Below are 24,763 nucleotides of genomic sequence, written 5' to 3'. Positions count from 1 at the left end.
TACTTCAACCTATAAATCCATAATCATAAAACATCACTTTCTCATCACTTTCAAGGCCACTTTGATCGAGTCTCTGGGACAATAATCGTTTTATTTTTGTAGATTGATAAACATTATAAATGTGAGAAATTGTCATATGACAATTCAATGCAACTCTATCTCCTCCTATTATTTTTAAGTGACAGGAAATTGTCCTGTCTATCCCTTATGAACTCAGCTGGCAGAGAATGTGAGATTGTGCACGGATGCTATTTATTTTGGTGATGTCTGACGCTGCTTATACTCATTTTTAAATCAGCATCGGAAACACTGCCAGATATAACCGATGCCTTAAATCATAACCATCGGTGTAAAAAACTCCACGCGAGTGCTGAATTTGGGGCTGGATTTGGTGAGCTTGATATGCTGACATTCAGCAGAGTGACATGCTTAGGGTGCAGGCTTAGCTCATCATATACTTTCTTCTCTTCATGTCAGTCACCCTCAACCAGCCCCTCGACCAAGCCCAGGTTGCCAGTGTTTGTAAACTTTAACGAAAACTGAACGCTCTGCCGCTGTCCAGGCTACGCACGCGGTGATGAATATGGCATTTCCTGGTTGGTGTAATGTAGTTATTTTACATTTGTCTCTACTGCCAATATCTGCAAACGTGTTTTGCAGAAATCAGGTATTGGAAGAAACTGAAAAGTAAATAACAATGTATAATAAAATCAATATAGGTTCAAAATCGAACCATAACAATAAGCAATAAGCAATCGGTTATGTTTATGTATTAATTCACCATTCTTGTGCTACATTTACAACTACAGTTGATAAAGCGAAAGCACAAAGCTCATGTAACCATGGCCACAATACTTACGCCAGCGCGCCAGCCCTTGAATATAGTGCAGCATTTATTTATTTATCTTCGTGGCAACAGAAGACAGTCGTCAACAAGCATCAAACAGAACAATCCGAGCAATCAGAAGCCGAGACGCTACGGTCGGCGGCACATAGGTCGGACCCCGGGGCCCTGATGTACCGGACGAACTCGGACTGGGGTTGATCTCCCGCCATAGTCAGGGCTTTGCTGGCCACTTGTGTTTGACCACTGACAACAGCATAGCGGCTCATCTTGTTTGGCGGTGCACCCTGTCCAGGGTCCGGACACCAGAGAGCCAAGGAGCCGGAGACACAGAGTCAGGACGGTGGATAACGAGGTTCAGCGCCGCTCCATAGACATCGCCCCCCCCGACACCCCCCACCTTATTCCCGCCAGCCCGCTCACTGTCCTGTCCTCTAGCACACACATACACACACACACACACACACACACACGCACACACACACACACACACACACACACACACATGCACATGCAGGCGTACACACACACACAGACACACACTAAGTCATTATTTGCCGCCCGTCAGCCTCCCTGGCTACTTGATCACACATATCCCCCTGCCTATGTGGTAGGGATAAGTGAATACGTGTGGGCGGGGTGGGGGTGTTGGATGGGGTTGGCCGGGGGCTGGGAAGGGGATCTGGCGAGCTAATGAAAAATGCTCTTTGTAACGCGAGATATACAATAGAAGATGGCCAAAGGATCTCTCGTTCTTTGTCTCGCCCTTTCTCATTATTGCTCTCTCTCTCTCTCTCCTTCTCCTTCTCCCTCTCCCTCCCTCTCTCTCTCTCTCTCTCTCTCTCTCTCCCTCTCTCTCTCCATTTAGAGGGCTAGCTTAATTTCGGCGCCTTAACGTCACTCAGGGCGAGCAGAGAGCACCGGTGGCTCTGGGTGGGGGGAGAGGAACCAGGAGATTGAAAAGAGAGATTGAACTGAAGTCACGGGCAGGAGAGCAGCCAGAATGGGCCCCTTACATGAAAAATAAAACGGATGCATTCTTTTTGTCTTTTGCCCTTTTTCAAAATCTGACAAACCCATTTTGGTCGACCCCCCTGTGCTCTCGCCCCCAGCCCGGTGGGGGTTCCTCCTCTGCCTCTGTTCAAAGCCCCCACTGCCAGGTTCTTTCTCTTCCCCTCTGGTTCTCCGTGGATGAGCGTCCCGGGGAGCTGGCTAAGTGCTTGGCAGCGCTGCGCCGCTCGTCTCGACGAGCCCCGACTCAGCAGACTGACACTATTCTGCAGCAGGGGCCCCTTTGGGGGCCCCGGGAGCGCTCGCTCACAGAATCCCCGCTGTATCACTAGAGAACAGGAGAATGAAGGTGGCAGTGGCAGAACAGCAGAGACACCCGTTCATGGCCTTCCCCGGGCGTCTCCAGGCGACGGGTAACAAGGCCCCGGGGCCCCCCGCCGGGAGCTGTAATTACGGGCCCTTAGTTGTACAATGGCTTTCTACCTCCAAAGCTCTCTCTTCCTCTGTGATTGTGGTTATTAGCGTGCTACCTATCGACATGATTACCTACCATTACGGTCGCTGAGCGACGGGCCCTCCTGACGTCGGGGGAGGGGGGCAGTAATATTTGTTGTTTCTATTTTCTTGTGCTACATTTGAAAAGCATTCCAAAAATGACTTTCTCCATTCACTGAGTAGCCAGCTGTTTTTTGAACAGCTACTTAAGTGGCTATGAACGCTTTATGTTTTACGGGACGAAAATATGATGCAATATCGTTCGACGATATTCTTCCGGAGTTGTATGATGACAGGAGAACGATGATAACTCAATTTATATCTATAGCATTTACATTTTTCGTTGAGGGCTTTTATCCCAAACGACTTACAATGACTCATGCACAGGGTCACGGCAGGGAATGCATGCAACACTGGAGACACTGGATATAGGAGCCGGGGATCGAACTAGCAACCTACCGGTTACATGTCAACCGTCCTGAGCTAAGCCGCACAAGTGAAATCTTGCAGAGCCCGGCCAATATAGTATGGTGGTATAACGCCGTCTCTGTTTCTGTCTTTGTTTCTGTCCCTCTTTCTCTGTCTCTCTCTCTGCAAAATCTTTTTTTGGGATCCAGTGAAGAGGTGCAACCCAATCTGTGGACTCATGGTGTGGGGTCCGGGAACCCCTAGCTTGGGTTCCCAGACTTTTTTTCTTGGGTTAAAAAGCCGAGGACTCTTGTGAGGATGTTGAGCGAGCTGCGCTCGCAGACTGAGTGTGTGAGTGAGTGTGTTAGTGTGAATGAATGGCTAGGGAGTGAGCGTGGGAGAGTGAACAAGTGTATGAGTGAGTGAGTGTGTAAATGAACGAGTGATGGAAGTGTTATGAGGAGTGCGTGAGCGAGCGAGCGAATGTGTGTGTGAGCGTGTGAGCCAACAAGCGCGTGTGAGAGTGATTGTGTGAGGGAATGAGTGCGAATGAGCAAGTGTGCGTGTGAATGGATGAATTAGGTAAAACAGTGGGTGATTGACTGAATGCGCATGCTGCTTGGTTCGTACTGCCTCCCCCATGTATCCCTATTAGCTTCAAAGCTCGGGCTTTATTCAGCCTTACCTTTGTTTCCCCCGAGCGCTCAGTTGCGCACTTAAGCCGTTGTTGTCATCGAAAACAAAAAATAAGTAAAGCACGTCCCTTTATAACCGCTGAGGCAATAATGGTCCCTGTTGTCATAACCTCTGCAACCGCACTCCAAACCTGGCCCCCTCCAAGTCACTTTACACACGGCAGCGGTGCAAATGGCCATGAGTAGTATGAATAATATGTATGAAAGCAATACGGGCCTCTTTCCCGGCAATTAGTGTTGACTGAATCGATGGGCTGACTGGATTGTCTTGTTTCCAGCACAGCATCTCTGGCCCTGAGATGATATTGGTATTGCTTGACGAGTCATTTTTCCGCGAAAACGATATCAGATTTGTTTAGAAAAGATCTCTTTGGATGGGGAGGTTGGGAGTGTGTGTGCGCATGCGTGTACGTGTCTGTGTGTGTGTGTGTGTGTTTGGTGTGTGTGTGTGTGTGTGTGTGTGTGTGTGTGTGTGTGTGTGTGTGTGTGTGCGTGCGTGTGTGTGTGTGTGTGTGTGTGCGCACGTGTGCTTGTGTATATGTGTGGGTGCTTGGGAGAAAGTGTGCGCTCTTGAAGCAGTCTGCTTGTGGCGGGGAATGCAGCCCCTCTGCCTCAGATTAAGTGGCTCGGCTGCATGTTGGCCTTCATCTTTGGAGACGTTTCAATGGCGATACAGGCTGAGACATTGTTAAGAGGGAACAGGCTGCCGGTGTCCATTTACCCCAGAGAGAGCCGGTGTAATCCATCAGTTTGGCTGCTGCCCGTTCAGCACAGGGCCTTCCCCTCCCCAGCTTGCCTCACCACTAACTATCCCCCCAGCTCCCTCTCGCCGACCCCCTCTCTCTCTCTCTCTCTCTCTCTCTCTCCCCATTGGCCTTATCTCAGTCTCTGGCCCTGATGATGATTGGGGCTGCTCAGTCTTTTTACGGTAAAGGCCATCTCTGATTTTGATCTTGTATTGAACTGAAGATGTAGAGGTGTGTGTTTGTGTGTGTGTGTGTGTGTGTGTGTGTGAAATCCTATAATGATTTTCTTTAAGGGGGGGCGGGGGGGGGGGTTTAATTGAGCTTAGACTCGTTGTTGCCGGGATTGGCTGTTGGTTGTAATTCCTCGCCTGTCCCTTTTACCACCCATGTGCAACATGGCTAAATTTAGAAGTGTGTCTCCGGTGGGTTTTTTCCTCTCCCTCTGGATGCTCCGAAGTGAAAGGTGTGCAGAAAAGTAAAAGTGAACAATGGCTTCAGTGTTGGCGGGTCTAGGGAGAGCAGAGCGGTGCGGGGAGTTGGGTTTCCTCCTGTCCATTCAAGGGTATCACTTACTGTAACCGTAGACGGAGCTACGGGACACTGAGTGATGGGCTGGAGGAGAGCTCTTCAGTGGTGCCCAGACCCGGCCCACAGTGTCTGGGGAAGTGTGGAGGGGCGTACATAACAGAGGGGGGTACATGCGGAGGGGATAGGCGGAGGGGGGAGGAACGCTTTATTTTCGCTCATTTTTATGCCTGCGGAGAAATCCCTGTTGACTGTAAAGTACACGTGGTAAAGTGGTACACTTTAACTGTTACTTTAATTTAAGTTCTTTCAAGTACGTTTGGATCTGTTCATGCTCTGTTTTTTTCCTTGTTTCCAATTTAAATTAACCAAGGGTGTTCTCTTTCTGCACTTGAATTCAATGGAGAACTTTGTCTTTGATTAGTAAAACAAAGGTGGGAAAAATGTATTTTCCGTTTCATATGAATTGCCTGAATTAATGAAGGCACTTTTTTTTTACTTGAACGCAGGTTTGAATTTTTTGCCCATCATTAAGGGTCAAGTGTCCACTCTCGCACCAATGTTCTGGGAGACAAATGTTTCACATGGCCACTTCATCACAAAGAACATGTGCCAGCCAAGAGAAATTACCACACTTTGTGTATTAATATTTGATCACTTTGAATTAATTTAAGTCCTTTTTTAATTAAAAGTTTGACGGTCATTATAATGGTGGTTCTATTTCAAGAATTGTGGAAATAATAGAAAGCATTACTATTTAATAGGTTCAAGAACTAATTAAAGAATCTTTGCCTAATCTTTTAGCCTAATTTAGATGCATTGTGCATGACACCAAGGGAATAAAGTGTAAAAAATAAGAAACCTTATAACTTTGTTTAAACCATTTATCACTGGGTACAGCGATGACAAATTGAGTCAAGCTACAAAAAACACAAATGAACCAAAATGATTGGAGTAATTCCACAACAGAACCTCCCAGGTCCTTAAAACACTAAAGATAATCTGAGTGGGGAACCTTTCAATTGCAGGGCACGTTATTTTCCTCTTTTGTGCATGGGAAAATAGCATTGCAGTCATAGAAACAGAGATATTTCTAATTTAAAAAAAGATCTAGTTTTACTGTTAACTTATAAAAAGAAAAATCCCCTCAGAGCTCAGTGACCCAGCAGTCATCTTGCTGTGACTCACCATGTTTATCGCAATCCTTAACCACAGCATGCTCTTTTATATGCTTCTCTTGCCTTTTCTTTTATGGACCTTCATTTTTGTCCCACTTGTTTCACCTCAAGCTAATCTTCATAAATTGTGATTCAGATGGTCAAAACAGCACTGTCGCTATTGGGCAGAGCACATGAAAGGCTGTGGTCCTTTGTGAGCCATATTCTGTCTCTGTTGATCAAGAAAAAGTTTTGAAGCAACTATTAATGATATAGGAAGTGTGTCCAAATGACCCACAAACCATTCCTCTTGTTTATCGGAGTCCCTCTCTAAATTGGGGGGGTTTATCCACCATTTTTTATGAATTATGGATCCAAAAATGATTTACTATTCATTCAATAGAGGTTCACTTGTATAATGAGACCTTTAAAATAAGATACAGTTTGAATAATATGTTTTTTTCATAAAATATGTTTTTTATAAAAATATAAAAATAATATAATAATAATATAATAATAATACAATTCGATAAAAAGTGTTTTTCTGTTAATTTCATAATACAAGGTAGCAGAACACAAAACTGTTTCAAGTCGTTTTTAGCTTCATAATTATTTACATCAGCCGCGACCCAAATCTTCATATTAATTTATATTAATTAATATAATTAATTAATCTATTTTTTATATTAATAATTTAGATTAAAGAATTTATATTAATAATCGCGCCGGAGAATATGACAGATAAACGAGTCATCCAAGCCTTGTAAAGACAAGCTTATGTTCCGTTCTTTACCGAAAATATTTGATGTAATTAGAGGATTAAATTATCTTAGAGTTACAGGTGTAAAATAGTGCAGCGAATGGCAGTTCCTGGATAAGGGGGATTATGTTTTGCACTCTTTGATACATACCTGTTTTGGAGACGTTGGATTTTGAGGTTGTTTCCCTGTTCGAATAAGCTAAAAGTTTGCTATCACTCTTTTGGAGAAAGTTGGTATTCGATCTATTCATTTCAAACTTTCAATACAACTGCACACCTTCATGTTGTCAACAGCAACCTACATTCCTGTACCACAGTGCAAGTAAACCTTGGCTTGTAACATCATATCAACAGATAGTGATAATTATAGGTCTATACATGTAGTTTACCACTATGGATGCAATAAGAGTGTATTGAGAAACATAAATAGGCTGTTACCGCCACCATGTCCTCAAACATATACATTGACCATGCTCCCTAGGACAAAGATACAGGATACTGATTGGTTAAACCGATTTATTCGCTGGCTAGGGCCGTACAAAATCGACCTTGATGCGAATAGAATTAGTCGCTTTCCCGCAAAAACTGAAATTGCGTCGTCTGTGCACACTCCCATTCAGCTCCAGGATTTGTAATAATTTTATTGACGTGGAAAAATCCTGTTTGCGTACAATGTAAAGGACCTTTAGAAAACAAAAACCTTGCATGAAAGTGACAACCCTTTGCATGCCACAATGGGAATGAATGCAGACCGTGAAAAACACTCTTGAATTGTTGTCATGCTACTCAGACAGTCGGTAATCCATTGCAGAGACGATGGTACAACAGTAACTGCCATATGATCACACGCTCAAATGAGATTGAGCCATTAATCCCAAATGTAAAAAACCCTTACGGATAATCTCTAGTAATCAAACAACAGAGGATGTATTTGTTCCGGTAAATCATTCGCCAAAAAAAGGCTTTCCACGGCCTGGTGCCAGCGCTATCTCTGACAGCGCTCAGAGGGCAGCGTTTTTGACGCCGCTAAAAGCCTCTATTTGATTGTTCCTTTTTTTCTGAATCATCGTACAATTGATCGATCTCGCCATTCTTTTAAATAAATGTACTGCGACACATTCTTTATCGTCATGCTGCTGGTTACTTTCTTGTTGCGAAGCCTTTCCATGAACCGCAGCGTGCGGCGTCTGGCATCGACCACATGAGGCCCTCCACGGTTCACGCGGGCCCCTCGCGTGGCTCCTGAGCCTCAAGCAGCTCTTAATCAACGCCCGGTGATGAGGATCTGAAATGGGGAGTTAAAGGCGGTGCCGCGTCATACAAAGTGTATTCTGATAATGCCGGGCTGGAAGTGGTGATGTGCATTGAAGCCCCCCCTCATCCTTTTCCCTCCTGCCTCCTCATCCCCGTCCTCAGACCCCTGTCTCGCTCCAACCTCACTCTCTGACGACCGGATGACGCTTGCATGGGAAACTCCGTAAGGCCGAAGGGATGTGGAACTGATAAGCATCCACTTTTGTTAATTACGGGATTGTTCGAGTGTTTGAGCCGTTTGTTCAAGTATTCGACCACCCACCCCCGCCCCACAGTCTTCCCTATCAGCGGCCACAGAGTACTTGTCCTTTTGTGTTTTCCTCTCTGTATGAACCACGGCGATGAGTAATTGTCCATGAATACGGCCATACACTGTTTTAAGTGATTCATGTTCCCGGCTGCGCTCCACCATTCATCCCCCCGGACCTGCCTGGGTCCTCTCCAATGCTAGCAGGGCTCTGCCCGCCGTTGTTGTGCATGTACAGAAATCGAACACAGATAGCAAGCCTATAGCGGGGTCGCCCGGCGCCCAAGGCTTTGTTGTCAGAAGGGGAACGAGGGGGACAGGGACAGAGATTCAACTCAGGCCTAATTGGAAAAAGGGGACAAAAACAGAGGGAGCGAAAGACAAAGAGATAAGGAGATGGAGAATAAAGACAGTGACAGAGAGATAACGCTGTATTGTGTGGGGAAGCCACGTTAACCTGTCTGCCCCCTTTGTACTTTGAGATGTTAAATGTGTAGATTTTACCGCCGTAAGAGGCAGTGCTAAGGAGAGGTGAGGGTAGTGTGGGTGAGGGGTGAGCGCTAATAGCCGACAGTAGGGTGGTGTTCGGCCACATCTTTGATGTTCTTTTGTGCCACAGCTTTGGGTTTTTCACTCTCTAGGAAACTTGGATTTAGTATACTTCAATTCAGATGGAGCTTATTTCAAAAAAAAAATGTGTGTTGGAACATAACTATAATAACGCGTTCCCTCACATGTCATTAATTTGTTTTTAACAGTTGGTGCTGGAATGACTTTTAGATTGTAGGCCTATTGTGTTGAATGTTAACATATTCATTTTAAAGCACCTGTTGGGATCTTTTGATATTCTAAGAGAAAATAATTTCCTTAAACAGACTTTGTCACTCGTGCTTGATTTTGCTCTGAAACGAGAATTGCGGTTTTCACAAATATCCGTTGCACCGTGTATCTGTAACATATCTGTAATTGTGGTGCTGAATTGTAGATTCTCTGGTCAGCCTTACATACCTTGCCTCAACCGCAACACTTTCCTTTAAACTCTGACATTAACCACTGCTGTGTCTGTGTCTCATGTTGGGCCTTTTTCTCAATACCAAGAATGCAAAGAACAGACTCATGTTCTTGGGGAGAACGCTCTTGATGGTGGTTCTTGTAACTTACAAGGTCACAAGCAAGCAGAATGCTGTTGACAGTTTGAGACGATGCGTGCTCGCTGGTAAAGCGGCTCCTCGCTTGAATGCTGAAATGCATGCTGGGATGTCTGCGCTGCCAAGTTATCAACCGTTAGCATCCTAGGTAAAATGGGCATGTCAACACTTACAGGAATTTCAACCGTTCTAACGAATTGCCATTTGTATGTACAAACCTTTGTAACTCTAAGGTTTAGCATGACAGGAACATGTCTCTTAGAGTTTGGCTTTTGTTCCTATGTTCCGATTATTCAAATCTTCGATATAAAGATTTTATTAGATGCCATTTTTAATATTTGAATCTTCTTAATAGGTGATATGAAAGCATCGCTTGGCTTGTAGAAGGAAAAAACGAAAGGTTGTACAGGTTTTTTTTACAGGGTGGGGATTTGGCTTTTGTGTGCAATTTGCTGTGTTATGTTTTGCTTTCAATAAAGTTCTTCTTGTTGTTTTGATAACCCCTTTGGGAAATGGCAGTGGCACCATCCAATCAATTTATTTTAGAAGAAGAGCACATTCTAGACCATTAGTCTAGAAGGATGCACAATGTCAGGAAATACAATTCTAAAGACAGCATCTCAAAACCATTAACGATTATCCACAAAGCGGTGTCAACAGCAGTTGTCATCATTCCACAGGCTCTTGTGAAAATGATTCTCTCTGTCGGTACTCTGTAGTGAATTGTCGCTGTTTGGCTAAATTGAATGCTGCCAAATTTGTTTCATACACTGAAACGTTTTGTCTTGATCGGATATGAATTTCGTACGTTATCAGACAACAGAGCTCTCCCTCGCCACCAAAACCGGAGATAGTTTGTTTGTCGAGGCGGATGGTCATAAAGTGGTGCTGTGCCTCTCCCATAGACGGCTGTGGTAAACCCTGATAAGCCAATAGATTAGTACCACACCGAAGTCACAAAAAATGAGGTATCGTTGAGACAAATCTATTAACCAATACATCATTGATTTGACCATTATTCCACGATGAGTCTGCCTGACCAATCAGATTAGACTATGCAAATTCTTATTTGAGGACATTCCTGATGATAGGATAACCCCCCTTCCAGAAACGGGTACACGCATAAGCAATGTGCTTTTATGTGTGTGTGTGTCGTGCGTGCGTGTGTGTAAAACTGTATTCAACTCAATCCTGCAGTGCAGTTAGCGAAAGTATTTTAACATAGTATGTCAAAATATTATATTGTATATTAGTATTTTAAAAGTGATTGTGACTCTAATGTGCATGCATCGCGACGCTGTTAACTACCTCACAGACGTGGTGGTGGATTTACATCACCATAGTTACAACGATAGGCCGATACCACATGAAGCATTTGTGTGCCACACACACGTACGCTGTCATGAAGAAGGTTATCCTCCTGTGACATAAAAAAGCCCCGTGGTTTATGAAGCGTCCAGGAGACGATGATGATGACGATGATGATGTGTAAAGCAGCCATTTGCCGTGCCGCAGTAAGGAATGCTCTTCATTAGGGAGAAACCCTTCAGAGCCAAATGATCGGCGTGTCAAACTCAGCTGCATGCTAAGCAGCGCTTGGCTTTTGGCTTGGCCACCCTCGCACATGGATCTTCCAACTCAAACCCATTTTTATTTATGTAAAGTTCTCCTCTCCATGGGAACGGTCACTGAGTGAAAAAAGAATCTGCCGAGCACAATGTTAACCGAAGCTAAAAGGTTTTCCTGCTTGTCATTGTGATGCAGACTGACAGGACAAATAAACATGGTATATACAGTGGGCCTTAATTCCCCTTATATCCAGAGGCTATAAAGACGTTGAGTACACTTTTAAAATGTCACCCGAGAAAAAATTTCATGGGTGGCAAATTACAACAGCGGTGACAAATGCATACGAAACATATGCTAATGAGCTACAACTAATAGTGTGCAAATAATGCCGTCCAGCAACGGTATATTTATATCCTGTATTGCACTAAAGATCATGAAAATGCCCGAGAAATGAGAAAACATGCATTTTCCAAAGTGTAATGGTACACGTTTATTCAAATTGTGGCGGGGGAAAGTGAGCCCTAATTGGTGCGACTTCATGGCTCGCTCGCTGGTGGTTAAGCTATAGCGGTAGAGCCTCCACAGGCTAGCACGCATAACAACTTCCCCGAAGCACCCCTGACTGCTCTCTCTGTGGCTTCACTGTAACAGTGATACACAGGCTGGAGTGGAGACCACATGGTTCTATTCCCCTTCCCTCCATCGTCAGCGTCCCACCGTTTGACACGACAACAAGACCCAGAGAGCTGTGGCGCTGCCTGCCGCCGGATGCACCCACTCACTCATCTGTTGGTTCATTCATTCATTCATGATGCTTCGCGGGGTCCTGTTCGAAAGCAGAGGCTCCAGGGGATTGGAGAGGGGGACGAAAGAGGGAGGGGGTAAGGGGTGCTGGGGTGTGATTGGAGGGGGTGGTGCTCCTCCCTCTTAGTCCCTGAACATTATCTCCCACACTGTAAGCGGTTCTTGGCTCGTTACCTCACAGTGGAGAGCCAAGCTGGCAGAGCTCTGGAGCTGGGACGGGGACGGGGGATAGAACGGGGCGGGAGAGAAAGGAAAGGGAGGGTTTGGACTGGGGTTCGGGGGAAAAGGGGGGGGGGGGGGGGGGGCGGGCTGGGCAGGGCGAATGTAATCTCCAGATTAAGGGGTGAGACGAATCCCTGCTGCCTGCCTGACCTTGTCATGGCAGGAGAGGAGCCACAGCGAAAGTTGAGATTTCAGGAAGGGAGCTTGCAGGTTTTCTGAGCGTCACCATCTCACTAGCAAAGGAGAACGGTCTTGACACCAAGGTTTACACTCAATGCGAGTGTGTGTGTGTGTGTGTGTGTGTGTGTGTGTGTGTGTGTGTGTGTGTGTGTGTGTGTGTGTGTGTGTGTGTGTGTGTGTGTGTGTGTGTGTGTGTGTTGTCACAGTGGCCGAACACATGAAATGAGTGCAGCAGGTATGAATTGTGACGTTGTTCTTATTTACGCAGAAGCCGGTCAGGTGAATCCTTAAATAATAATACTAATAATAACAATTGTGAATGATAGGGATTTAATTTCATAGAATCCAAACATTATCTGTAATTAATGATATTAAGTTCATAGGATTTCCATTGATAGATGCATTATTAGTATTACATTGAGAAATGTATTCAAATGCAATGCATTGACTTAAGCAAATAGACTGCTTAGCTATTGCTGCCAAGTTAATTAAATATACAAAGGTTATCAAACTTTAAAACAAGTGAAAGAACCTTTTAAATATTTTAACCTCTAGTGCAGACACAAATTGCACACTACACCCTAGAGGGCATACACATTTAGTAATCAGTTTATTTGTTCCTTTAAGATGCTTAAATCTATTTTGCCTCCATTATCTTAAGAGTTTGGATAATATATAGTACTCTGTTAAATGTTTGTATTTACCCACAAATCAATAAAGATGTGACGCTCCGACTGTTTGAGGTTTTCCATCAATTCACTGTGATAATAGTTGAGTTAATGCCTGCATTACAGATAAGATATCTCACATAAAGTACCTCACCATTACTATGAATATGTATGTGATACATTTCAGTGCAGTTGAGGTCTACTCTCCTTATTGTGTTGTCCTTAGCCCAGAGAGATGAATAAATCGGTCTGAGAAAGGTGTTTATTTCTTACACTTTTATTTAATCAGTCAATTATCACCTCTGTATTGTACTAAGAAAATGTTTTATGTGAAAGGACTCTGTGTTGTCATTGCATTGCATTGCACCGAACAGCGAAACAAAGAGTTGAGTTTAATATCTGTTTTCAAATAGAGGTAAAACCCTACGAACAAACAAATTCTCTACACGAGAACCACATACATTAACTGCAACAGCTACACTATATTTCATTTTTTGGTGACAAATGGAATGAAACTAACCTCACCACCTAATTTCTAATGAAATAATCATAAGAAAAGGAAATTGAATCTGAATGAAATTAGGAACGATATGATAAACGTAATTGATTGAAGCAGTTTGTCAACACACACATTCAAGAAATTGTCATGATAGGGATTTTGTGCTGAATTAATTCTGTAACTGACTCTATTCTGACCTGAAATTAATTTCGTTTGTTTGTCAATGGCTTACAAATCTTTCAATTGCATTTATAATCATCTTTTAATTTTATTGAGTGTGGTTGTAAATGACAGGAACCAGGATGTGACTCACAGGAAGTGCTACGTGCTTTGGCTTTCCCTCGTTGATGTAAAACGATATTGGAAAAGTTTGATTGTGTTTATCATTTTCAATTATTCTTTTAGGCTGGCTGAAAGTTATTCATCCGTTTTCATTGTTATCTATTGATTGATATTGTTTATTCAGAAAAATTTGTATTTCAGAAATATGTAAAGCACATTTGATTTGATTGATAGTATTTGCATCATGTAAATTTCCGTTAGCATTATTTAGTTTTATAATAAGGGCTATGTCTTATCAGTATTTGCTTTTTGCAGTTTCACCAAAATAATAACATGAGCCACTTGAAACATTGATTTATTTGACAGATTTGTCTGAATGTTTATCAGCGTTAACACAAAGCAAGGCAGCAATTTGGGGGAATGGTACAGACTTGCCTACGTTGACTATACCTTCTATATACTTTAGTGTCATGTTGGTACTGAACTATCTTCTGCTTACTTTTTCCAACAAAAGTTAGAAACAATTTCACATAGCTGAGTAAACTTGAAATATCAGCCCAGGTTTGCTTGATTTAATAGACCTCCTTGGCCAAGCCCAGACGTTTATGGTTTGGTTCCCCGGTGCACACTGTGTCATAGCTTCTGTGAATCAATGCCAGCCATTAGTTTAGTTCCAATTCAGCGAGAACGTTCTTTAATTTGGCTCTTGTTGCTGAAGATACATCCAACAACAGGATATGTACAATGTGTCCACATTACACATCCACATTACGCAATGACACAACACTTCCTCAATGTTTTGAACCGGATCAGAAATGTTATTAAATTGCTAAATCACTTTTTGTTTTGATGTATTTCAGGATTACGTGAAAATTGCAATTTCTTTATTTATTTGAAAACAATTCAATATGCAAATTGCCCAAGTCACAAAGGTTAAAGGCAACATGAAATGAACCGTACAGCAGGGTTGTCTTCAACAGGATGTTGAAGACATAGGAGTCATGTCCTGTGAGGGCCCTGTGTGTATGAATGGGTGCATGTGTGAAGTCTTTGAGGGGGCCCTTTGTATGAATGGGTGTATATGCGTGTCTGTTTATTTCAACGGCTGTGTGTGTGTGTGTGTGTGTGTGTGTGTGTGTGTGTGTGTGTGTGTGCGTGTGTGTGTGTGTGTGTGTGTGTGTGTGTGTGTGTGTGTGCGCTCGCGCGTGTGTGTGTGTGTGTGTGTGTGTGTTCTTACTTGTAGCTTCTGTTGCATTAAGTACATTTCTGTACATCCAGAAAAGGCTTTTCATCCATAACCAAAAATTAGGCTAACTGTACATATGAATCAGAATATTTGAGAATATTTGATCTGCAGTGAAAATCAGTTTCCAAAGTAAATTACAAAGTAAAAAAATTCTTGAGCTGTATTACATGTAACAGCACACCTAAAACCTCTGTTTGCACTTGTGGCTGTCCAAATACAGCATAATAGTGAGTTACAAAAACGAAAGAATACCTTTGATATAATATCATGAGTCCGTTTTGATTCAAGCAACCATGTCTACTTTCATAAATAACAAATGTTGTTCCTATTAGCGTCAACGGAAGAGAAAATGAAACCTAATATTAATATATCAGATATGACTGTTGATGTCTGTTCCTTGCTAAGTAATAAGCAGAATATGCACGCCACCAGGGGTGTAGATGTTCAATATTTATCTCCTCCGCTTGCCGTGGAACTGAAGTAGGATTAATGACCCAGTTGTCTCCACCTCTCCTCTTCTTCACTCAGCCAGCCAGCCAGCAACACTGGGCTGCTGTAGTCATGCATAATCCCACCAAATCTACCCTGCTTATGAATTTTAAATGGAGAGAGGGAGAGGGAAAGGGTAGAGGGGTCTAAATCACAGGGCTGCTTTTAAGTGAATCCATTGCTAATAGGAAGTCAGGCAGCTGGCATGCTGGCCCTGTGCGTAGCTGAGCTGCTCATGAAGCAAGCGTCTGTACTGTAAATACCACTAATAATGATAAGAGCAGCTCTGAGGAGGAGCATGGTTACAGAAAGACAGAATGACCTTTATCATGTATTTGAAGGTCAACGCTATTCTCCACACACCTCAGACGAGGCGTTTGTTAGATATTTAAATATCATGATTCAAATTTGTAATAGGGCGGATACATTTGAATACACATCAACACAGCAGCCCGCAGGTCCGTGGTGAGGTGGTGGTTTAGTCTGAGTTGGCACAGCCCTAGCGCTCCAGGGGTGTGGGTTTGATTCCCAGCTCGGGAGCTCCCGGGTGTGTGGAGTTGCATGTTCATCTGTACTCCCAGGGGGGGCTTAGGGGGTACTCACACTCCATCTCATCTGTATGGGTGCGCGTGTGTTTATATTTTTGTGTTTATATTTGTGTGTGTGTGTGTGTGTGTGTGTTTATGTGTGTGTTTATGTCTCTGCGTGTGTATTCATATCTTTGTGTGTGTATGTGCGTGCAGGTCTTTATCCGTGTGAGTGTGTGTGTGTGTATTTATATCTATGTGTGTGTATGTGTGTGCGTGTCGTTTATTTGTCGGTGTGTGTGTGTGTCACCCTTTCTGTGGGCTCGCGTCCCATCCATGGGACAGCCTCCAGCCCTTGTAGCTGTGACCGGGAACAAGCGGGTTATAGCACCTGGATGGGTGACTCGTGTCCCACTTGGACAACACACACATGGTGATGAATTGGTGGCACTGTGCCGTATTTGTCACCGTGCGGGGAGGTAGCAGCGAGCTAGTGCAAGGGAGGGATGGCTCTGTGGTTTGGTTACAAGGCAATGCATCAGTGTTAATAAAGGCAGGGCTCCGTCTCCCCCCTTGAGATAGGAAGGATGCATATATATCGTTTTTGTTTTATTGAATTTCTGAATCTGAATACTGTTAGTGAAGAATAAGAGAAGAGGATTTCAGATATTGGCCGTACTGCTGCTTCCAATTTACTGTTCTGGTAGATTTGATCAATCTAAGATAATGAGTATTTGACTAATATCTAAATGAACAGCTAAAAAAATTGCCAATCACTAAATCGCTTCCTTAACTGAACTTCAAGGGATAAAGGTTTGGACACATTATATCCAGGACCATTGGTTGTTAAACCTACCAACTCTAGCTTTTGAAAATAAAAACGCCTTTAAAGGCCAACATGTTTCTTCCGGTTTGACTTTTGCACGACCTTGACATTTGAGCTTATGCTAGCCTACTTCAAAAAGCCCTTGGAAGAAATTTAAGAGGATAGGTTGATACAAAGGCTATCATTACCTTGTCTTTTGCTCTCTAATAAAACTGGGTATTGCCAGGTACCTCACAATTCAATTCAATTCGATTCTTTAGGTCTTGCTTCGATTCGATATCGATTCGATTCGATACGATACGATTTGAAATTGATCCAATTGCTTTGATATCGATTCAATAATACGTGCAGATGACAAAAATACCTAAATATTATTTAGAATTAACCATTTCAAAATGAATTAACCATTTCATTGTGCTTTAACTAGCAAAAAGGAATACACCATTGTATAGTATCGTTCCTGAGCTAAACTTGCAGCATAAAAGTAATAACCATAACATGGACAAATGTAAAAGGGCATGTACATTTACGCATACTCGCATCTAGATTGACTGAGTATGCTTCTTTTTTATTATTATTCTTTTTTTATGGAAATAATTGATTTCAAAAAAATTCTGAATCGAAATTGAATCGAGAACAAATAAATTGCAGATAAGTACCAGTTGGTCATTCCAGCACATTGTCCTTCACACTCGGATTCCAGAAGCATGTTTAGGAGAGAAGGTGTTTGGAAGAGAAGGTGTTTCAAGAGAAGGTGTTTCAAAGAGGTGTTTCTTTGTGTTTTCTTGGTCAGAACATTTCATGCAGTGCTTTACAATGTTAAGTTGCATCTTCAACAATGGGCCCGCTGCTTGTCTATGTTAGTGCTTTTCTCCTAATAGCAAATGCCAGAGTGTTGATTATGGTTAATATACTTTTACTGGCTGAAACCCTGGTAAAAAATATAAAAAATTAAATTATTGTTATCATAATAAAACAAGCTTTGTATATCTCTAACCCTTAAACCTCTTCTTCTGATAAAGATCAAAACAATAAATAAATACAGAATACCATGTGTGGTGTATGGGCAAGAATGGTATCTCGTCCGTAGTTATGTCACTGATTTCCATCCATCTGACAGGTCACACTGCGTCCACCGCCTGCTCCCAGCTCTGTGAGGTATGACGCTTGTGAGAACTGCACGTGTTCCATTCACGTGTTCCCCACCTCTGCTCCCGTCTCTTGTAGAAATTGAAAAAGTCCAGAAAGATGAGGGCAAGGAAGAGGAGAAGTTCATCGACGTCGTCATCAACAAGAACATGAAGCTGGGCCAGAAAGTGTTGATTCCAGTCAAGCAGTTCCCCAAAGTGAGTTGTTGAATCTTGCCTGAAATGAATGCGGTGTATGTGTGTCCTTATTTTTGGTGGTTTTAATTTGCATGACACCCTACATTGTTTCTGTTGCTTTGTTGCTTTACATGTATAGAAGATGACAGAAGGTAAAAGATTGGGTTGTTGGAAGCGATTGAGTCATCCTAATATGCTTTTATTTTGTTAAATATACAGTGACTATCTTAGCATTTTCGTTCCATGGCGCCAGCTCTTAACATTGATTTATTTAGTGTGGCACTTGTATATGACAACGAGTATTCATGAATCATCTGGAATATGAAATATCGTTCTAATCTTATGAAACATCCCTTTGTTGTTGTACAAAATGTTGCTTCTTGTGTCTCTCTTTCTAATGAGGCAATTAATTAGGGGTCAGACGAGAAGCAGGTGTTGTGTTTCAGAGGGAGGGAGAGGGATCCATTCTGGTGAGAGGGGGGGGGAGGAAGGGAGAGAAAGAGACGAAAAGCGAAACCCTTATGGTCGTAACAGCTCACTTGCAACGCCGCAGAGAAGTCACCACACACACACACACACACACACACACACACACACACACACACACACACACACACACACACACACAAACACAAGCACACACACACACACACACACACACACACCAGTAAACACCCACACACACTCACACACACACACACACACGCGTTATTGCAGTGATAATGCCATTGCCATGTCACGAGAGCACTTCAGGTCCAGACGAGAAAAAGGTGCCCCCCCAACCCCACTCTACCCCCACCCTACCCCAGGCAGGGGAGATGCTTAATGGAGCCCCACAGCCGGTGCATGACAGCACGGCACCCACTGGGTGGGAGGTGGGTGAGGGCTGGTGTGAAAGAGAGAGGTCCCAGGCTCTGACAGCGGGCAAGGAGGTGTGTGTGTGTGTGTGTGTGTGTGGGTGTGTGTGCGTACGTGTGCGTGTGTGTGTGCGCGTACTTGTGTGTGTGTGTGTGTGTGTGTGTGCGTACATGTGTGTGTGCGTACGTGTATGTGTGTGTGTGTGTGTGTGTGTGTGTGTGTGTGCATTTTAATGTGTGTATGTCTGTGTGTGTGCCTTGCAGGACTAAGCTCAGGTGTTTTTTTTACCTCAATCCTCATCGGCTTTGCCGCTTGGGATGGGGTGTGGGTGTGGTTGTGTGTGTGTGTGGGTGGGGGGGGGGGTAAGGTGTAAGTGGGTGCATGTAGGGTAGGCGGTGAGTGGGTGTCCTGGTTTAGGAGTAGCATTGGGGTCACACAGTACACCAGAGCTATCCGTATACGACCTTAAGCACCGACACACATAACGGCCAGTCCACCCGCTGTGTTCTTATTTAGACACCATTTTTCGTGACGCTCAATGTAGAGGCGTTGAGTCTATTAAAGTGCACGTCCTAAGCTGTCCCCAGGATGTTAAACAAGCAAAGTGACCCTAAGCAATAGGGAGAGGCATTGAATGAATTATAGATGTGCTATGAGCGCGATGATATTAATAAGCGCTGAATTACCCAGCGTTGTGCTGTTAGCTTTTCCACCTCGAACCGTCTGGAAGCACCGGGCATGTAATGTCATCTAGAGGCCTCTCTCTCTCCCTCTCCGCGTTTCCCAGAGGTTCTCAGCTAAAAAGATTTGCTCTGACAGCTTTGATAAGTGGAGGCACTAATACGCTGTTTAGAGTTCCGACAAGTCACCGAAGGAGGACAAATTCAATTTGCTCTATCTGACATGTAGCAATGGCAAGAGTGATCGGTCCGACATGAACAACCTTTTCCCGTTGAACCACGAAGCCTCACCTTTTGGCTTGTGGCATTGAGGTGGCATAGCCACTTTCCAAAGAGCCATTAGTAACCGTGTTATGGAAGAGGGTGGTGGTCTAAAATCCATCTGTAGCAAAGATATTATGACACATGACGCGTGTACGGGTCCAATTTCCTCAGAGATGTAACTTTCCACTGATTGTTGTTAATATTAAACTCGGGTGGAGGGATTGTATTGTCTAGTGAATTGAAAGTAATTGGCCCACTGAGATTGTATTTGACTTTGATACTTTTGTGAGCTAAAGGACAAATTGCTGGCTTCATGCCATCATCCTAAAGTCCTATATAAATGTTCCCAAACTGGTTCTGTTCTGGGCTATACCATAGCGGAAGTGCAGAGGTGCACCATATCTCTCAGAAAAGCTTTTTCAAATGACCATATGTCTTGAAACCTATTTTTTGTTTTCTCTTGTCTGCTGTCTGCTCACATTCAGCCATAAACCGTACATATGGAAGAGAGGCGATTTTATGTAAATGTATTAATTTTCCTTATAAACGTACCGTATTGAACATGTCAGACTTATGTTACTTGGAGGATGTGCCATCTGTGTGATTTTGTGCCATATCATTTTTCCATATGGATATTGAAATTTGGCCTGCATTCTCTCGATAACAACCACAATGCAAAGACGCAATGTCCATTTTCAAGGAGTAAAGGCCCCCCCCAGCGTTTCCATTTCCTTTTATTTTGTTGCTGTGGTGTAAATAGTGATTTATCCTTGGACCCTCTCCCCGGCCCCCTTGCCCTGCTGTTCTCAGCACAATCTCTCTCTGGCTGGGCTCTGAGCTCATCGCCACCTCTTCCTCCATCCTCGTCCTCCTCCCTGGCCATACACCAGCAGTAATGCATTCAGCACGGGGGTGGGGGGGGGGAGAGAAAGGAGCGAGAGTGATCTTAGACGTGGGGCTCTGCAATAACCTAAGCCTTGCAACCGCACGCACACATGCAAACACACACATGTACAGACACACACAGAGATGCACGCACAGACATGGAGACACACACACACATTCACACACACACAAATACACACCTATAATCTTTCCCTTTCTCCAACTCACTTTCATTGAGGGTGATAAATCATAGTTTCTTGCGCCACTTGTGTCCACTGACTTTTTTTCCTTTCTTTTTTTTTTAATCATTGGCAAGCCGCATCCGTCTTCTGTTCAGCTGCCAGCGTTGGCGAGGTAGAGAGTAGTAGAAAATGGTTTCCTCCCCCCCATCCACACCCCCCTCCATCAAAAGCAAAACAAAAGTACAGAAAAGAAACGACTGCATAATTCCAGCACTGCAGACAGGCCCAAGGAAGTGTGTGTGTGTGTGTGTGTGTGTGTGTGTGTGTGTGTGTGTGTGTGTGTGTGTGTGTTTATTTGTGTGTGTGGCTGTGTGTGTGTATATGTGCGGTGTGTGTGTGTGTGTATTTGTGTGTGTGTGGCTGTGTGTGTGTGTGTGTTTGTGCTTGTGTGTGTATATGAGTGTGTGTGTGTGTGTGTGTGTGTTTGTGTTTGTGTATGTGTGTGTGTGTGTGTGTGTGTGTGTGTGTTTGTGTGTGTATATGTGTGTGTGCTGAAACCACAATGGAGAATCACACCAGGCAGGCTGTGATCGGTGCACTTTGCGTTCCTGTTGATTTCAAATCTAACCCCCCCACCCATCGTGGGTTACTCATGTTCAGTTCGACTGAGGTTTAGCGACATTGCACTGCCAAAGTAAAAAAAAGAAGAAACAATGCCTCACAACAGAACAACTATCACTGGTTGTCAGGGAGGGATTTTTGATGTGTGACAGGAAACAACGGGAAGTATGAAACAAACTTCATAACAACCTATGCGTTTCAAACAGAAGAACTGTCGCCCTCAGCGTAGCTGTAAGAAGAGTGGTATTGGTGAGAATCCAGTGACGATCAATTTTCAAAATCACATTTGTTCATTTGGAATAATTTGTCTGTGCATGATGGGAAGGAAAACACACAACATCTCCCTCTTTAAATATCCAGGATCTTTTTCCAATCCTGCCCAGAAAAGGCCTTAATTAATGCATGTTCTACTGCACTGCTCCAAGCTATGCCTCTATGAGCCTCCTGCGTCCGCATTAAACAGCGAACCCTGCACATATATATTGGCCATGTTTGGATATTCTACCTACACTCAGAGTAGTTGACTGTAGTGAACATAGTTCATTCTTAAGGTCTCCTGTCTCACGTTGTGTGTGCCGGCGTGGAGAGACGTCCAGGGTTCACCAGAGGTCGCGGGGCGATGACAGAAGCCAATCGCCAGTAAGTGCATTTCACAGCGAGGCAGCTACACCTCCACTCTCAACTCCCTTAACCCCCGAATTGGCAGGAGCCTTCCTAATAAGCGTTCACTTTGAGAACAAGAGACAGAGGCGATATAGGTGAGGGCTGGTGCACCAACGCTGTGTGTTTTCTTTCTTTTCTCTCTCCTCTCTCCCCGGCCCGCTAATTGATGGCCCAGATAGAGGAGAGTAGAACTCACCGCTAAAGGGAGACTTGGGGGTCGGGCCTGGGATGAAGCGAGGGGCAAGCTGTGTGTGTGTTTTTTGTGTGTGTGTGTTTGTGAGTGTGTATCTGTGTGCCTTTTTGTGTGAGTGCGTGTGCTTGTGTGCGAGTGTGTGTGTGCGTGTGTGCATGTGCGTGTGTGTGTGTGTCTGTGTGCCCGTGTATGTCTATGTGCATGTGTGTGTGTGAGTTTACATTTCAACCGTGACGGCCTGCAGCTGCATTCAGAGCCTGGTTCATACTGATGTTGCACAGCTCTGATAGCCTTCAGAAGGCTCTATTTCTGATGATCATCATTATTTTACTATTAATTATAGGTGTTTTTGTCATTGTTGTCAGGATGAGACGACCTTGGGGGCTCATGTGTTCATTAAAAATCCCATCGGCCTGGGCATGAGAATGCCTGCCCAGCATTAAATATTAAAAGAGTTTAGGATAGATTCGTAAAAGGGCCCAGAGGTGAGGAATGGGAAAATAGTTTTTATTATTCTTTTTTTTTACCAGCCCACAAAGCTTTTGACCGACTGTTCTATACCATTGCCGGAGACAGGGAATCCCTTTTGATCTGGCTGCCTTCAGCAGCACACCAGTTCGGCCAACTTTCTGAATGCCAGAGTGTTCCATCTATTTATCTCAAACAAGGCCTGCACGCCATTGATCTCTCGCTCTCACTCTCTCTCCCCCCTTCTTGTGCTTCCCCTTGTAGTTTAACTTTGTGGGCAAACTCCTGGGGCCACGCGGGAACTCGTTAAAGCGGCTGCAGGAGGACACGCTGACCAAGATGTCCATCCTGGGGAAAGGATCCATGAGAGACAAAGAGAAGGTAATGTTCTGCACCTTTACACGTGTACCGCTGTAACAACGCACTCCTCTCCTCTTCGCTGTTCTCCTCTTTTTAACTACATCTGCACACCACCCCCCCTCGCCCCACCAGCTCATCGTGTTCCCTTCTCCGTGCTTCTCACCCTCCAGAGAGGAACTGAAGCTAGACCAGTCCGGATGTAGTATACATACACTCTACGGTATAAACAGTGAATTCATCAAGTAAATATAGATACAGCAAATGGATGCCAATAGTCATGGATGTATTCATGTGTTATTTATCCATTGTATTATTTATAACAGAATCGAATAGAAGATGTTAAAATATCTATGTTTTTATCATTTTGAAGGCAGAGTTAGTCTAATCAAAGCAAATGTCCTAACACAGTGTGTAACTCATTTATAGCTGGCTGATGCCCACGTTGTTAATAACACAAAAAATATAGCTCTTAAATCTTACCTACAGCCCCCTTTAAGATCTATTCATTGCAACAAACAGGTGTGCTTGAATGGATTACTTATGGATGGTTAGGGTGAATCGACAGAGGAACGATTGAATGAATCAAGCGAGAGCACCCCAAAAATAGCCACTCAAACGAGAGGGCTTGGCTCACCAGGACGCCGCCTCACAGCCTGACGTAGCGGCCCCGTCAGGCCTCCATCCGTCGCTGTCCCAGTGGCTGGCAGCGCCGCTCTTTGTCCCTGGTGATTTGTGGCGCCAATCATTCCGCTATCACGCAGCACATGCCTTTTGATTACAGCGATCAATAGTGTCTTGACGGCCCCCCCCCCCCCCCCCCCTCCCCCCCTCAATCCCTCACCCCCATGGACACAAAGATCTGTCACGTCAATGTGCTGACCTACGCAATACCCCCCCCCCCCCCCTCCGGGAGGTGTAAATAACCCACAAATCATAAGACAGCCGAGCGGGGTTTAGGGTCGACGGATCGCACCGCAGCCTTTTCGTATTTCCCCGCGTCGCTTTGTGATGACAAAATGAAAACAGAATTGATTTCCAAGAGTGCGCCGGTGAGCGTGTTGCTCCACTCCTCTCTAAGCTGGGTATCTTGCAGCCTTTCTGGAGGCTCCTTGCTGGTGTAAGAAGCGATCACTTATTTATTCCCCGGCTCTCCACAGCCCCTCCTCCAGAGGTCAGCTCCCTTCTCTGTTTGTGCCGCCGCCGCTGCTGCTGCTGCTTGAGATTCTGTGTGCGGGTCAGGGCAGCTCGGATCAGCGCTAAACAACGCCTCTGTTGTTGTTGTGTGTGTGTGTGCCTGTGTGTGTGTGTGTGTGTGTGTGTGTGGGGGGGTGTGTGAGTCCCTGCAACCGTGTTTGTTTATATCCTGGAACAAGGGAGGAGGCGGGAGATATTTCCCCTAGTTATGATCTCATACATGAGCCAAAACATGGGCCAGCCTTGTGTATTTTGCTATCTCTGTGTGTCACAGGCATCTTTATCTGTGATTCTTTGTGTTGCTTGTTTTGTAGTGACGGTGGGTGTTCTCTGAGATTCTTTGGCTCTTCTCCTCGCTGTATCTGTGTGTGTGTGTGTGCTTGTGTGTGTGTGTGTGTGTCTCCGAGT

At 44.2% G+C, this 24,763-nt stretch overlaps 1 protein-coding gene across 1 annotated transcript in view; it reads left to right on the top strand.

The window, feature by feature from the left end:
* Positions 1 to 24,763, top strand: part of khdrbs3 (KH domain containing, RNA binding, signal transduction associated 3) — a gene marked incomplete at both ends in the record, with an annotated part of 73,879 nt that overhangs the window by 19,945 nt on the left and 29,171 nt on the right. Inside the window, 2 exon segments of the mRNA XM_079750157.1 lie at positions 17,890 to 18,008; positions 23,066 to 23,182. Coding sequence (XP_079606283.1) covers positions 17,890 to 18,008; positions 23,066 to 23,182 — 236 coding nt within the window.

The sequence above is a fragment of the Pollachius pollachius genome (assembly GCF_949987615.1).
Source record: "Pollachius pollachius genome assembly, chromosome: 13".
Lineage (NCBI taxonomy): Eukaryota > Metazoa > Chordata > Actinopteri > Gadiformes > Gadidae > Pollachius > Pollachius pollachius.
This window is presented reverse-complemented; position numbering and strand designations above follow the sequence as displayed.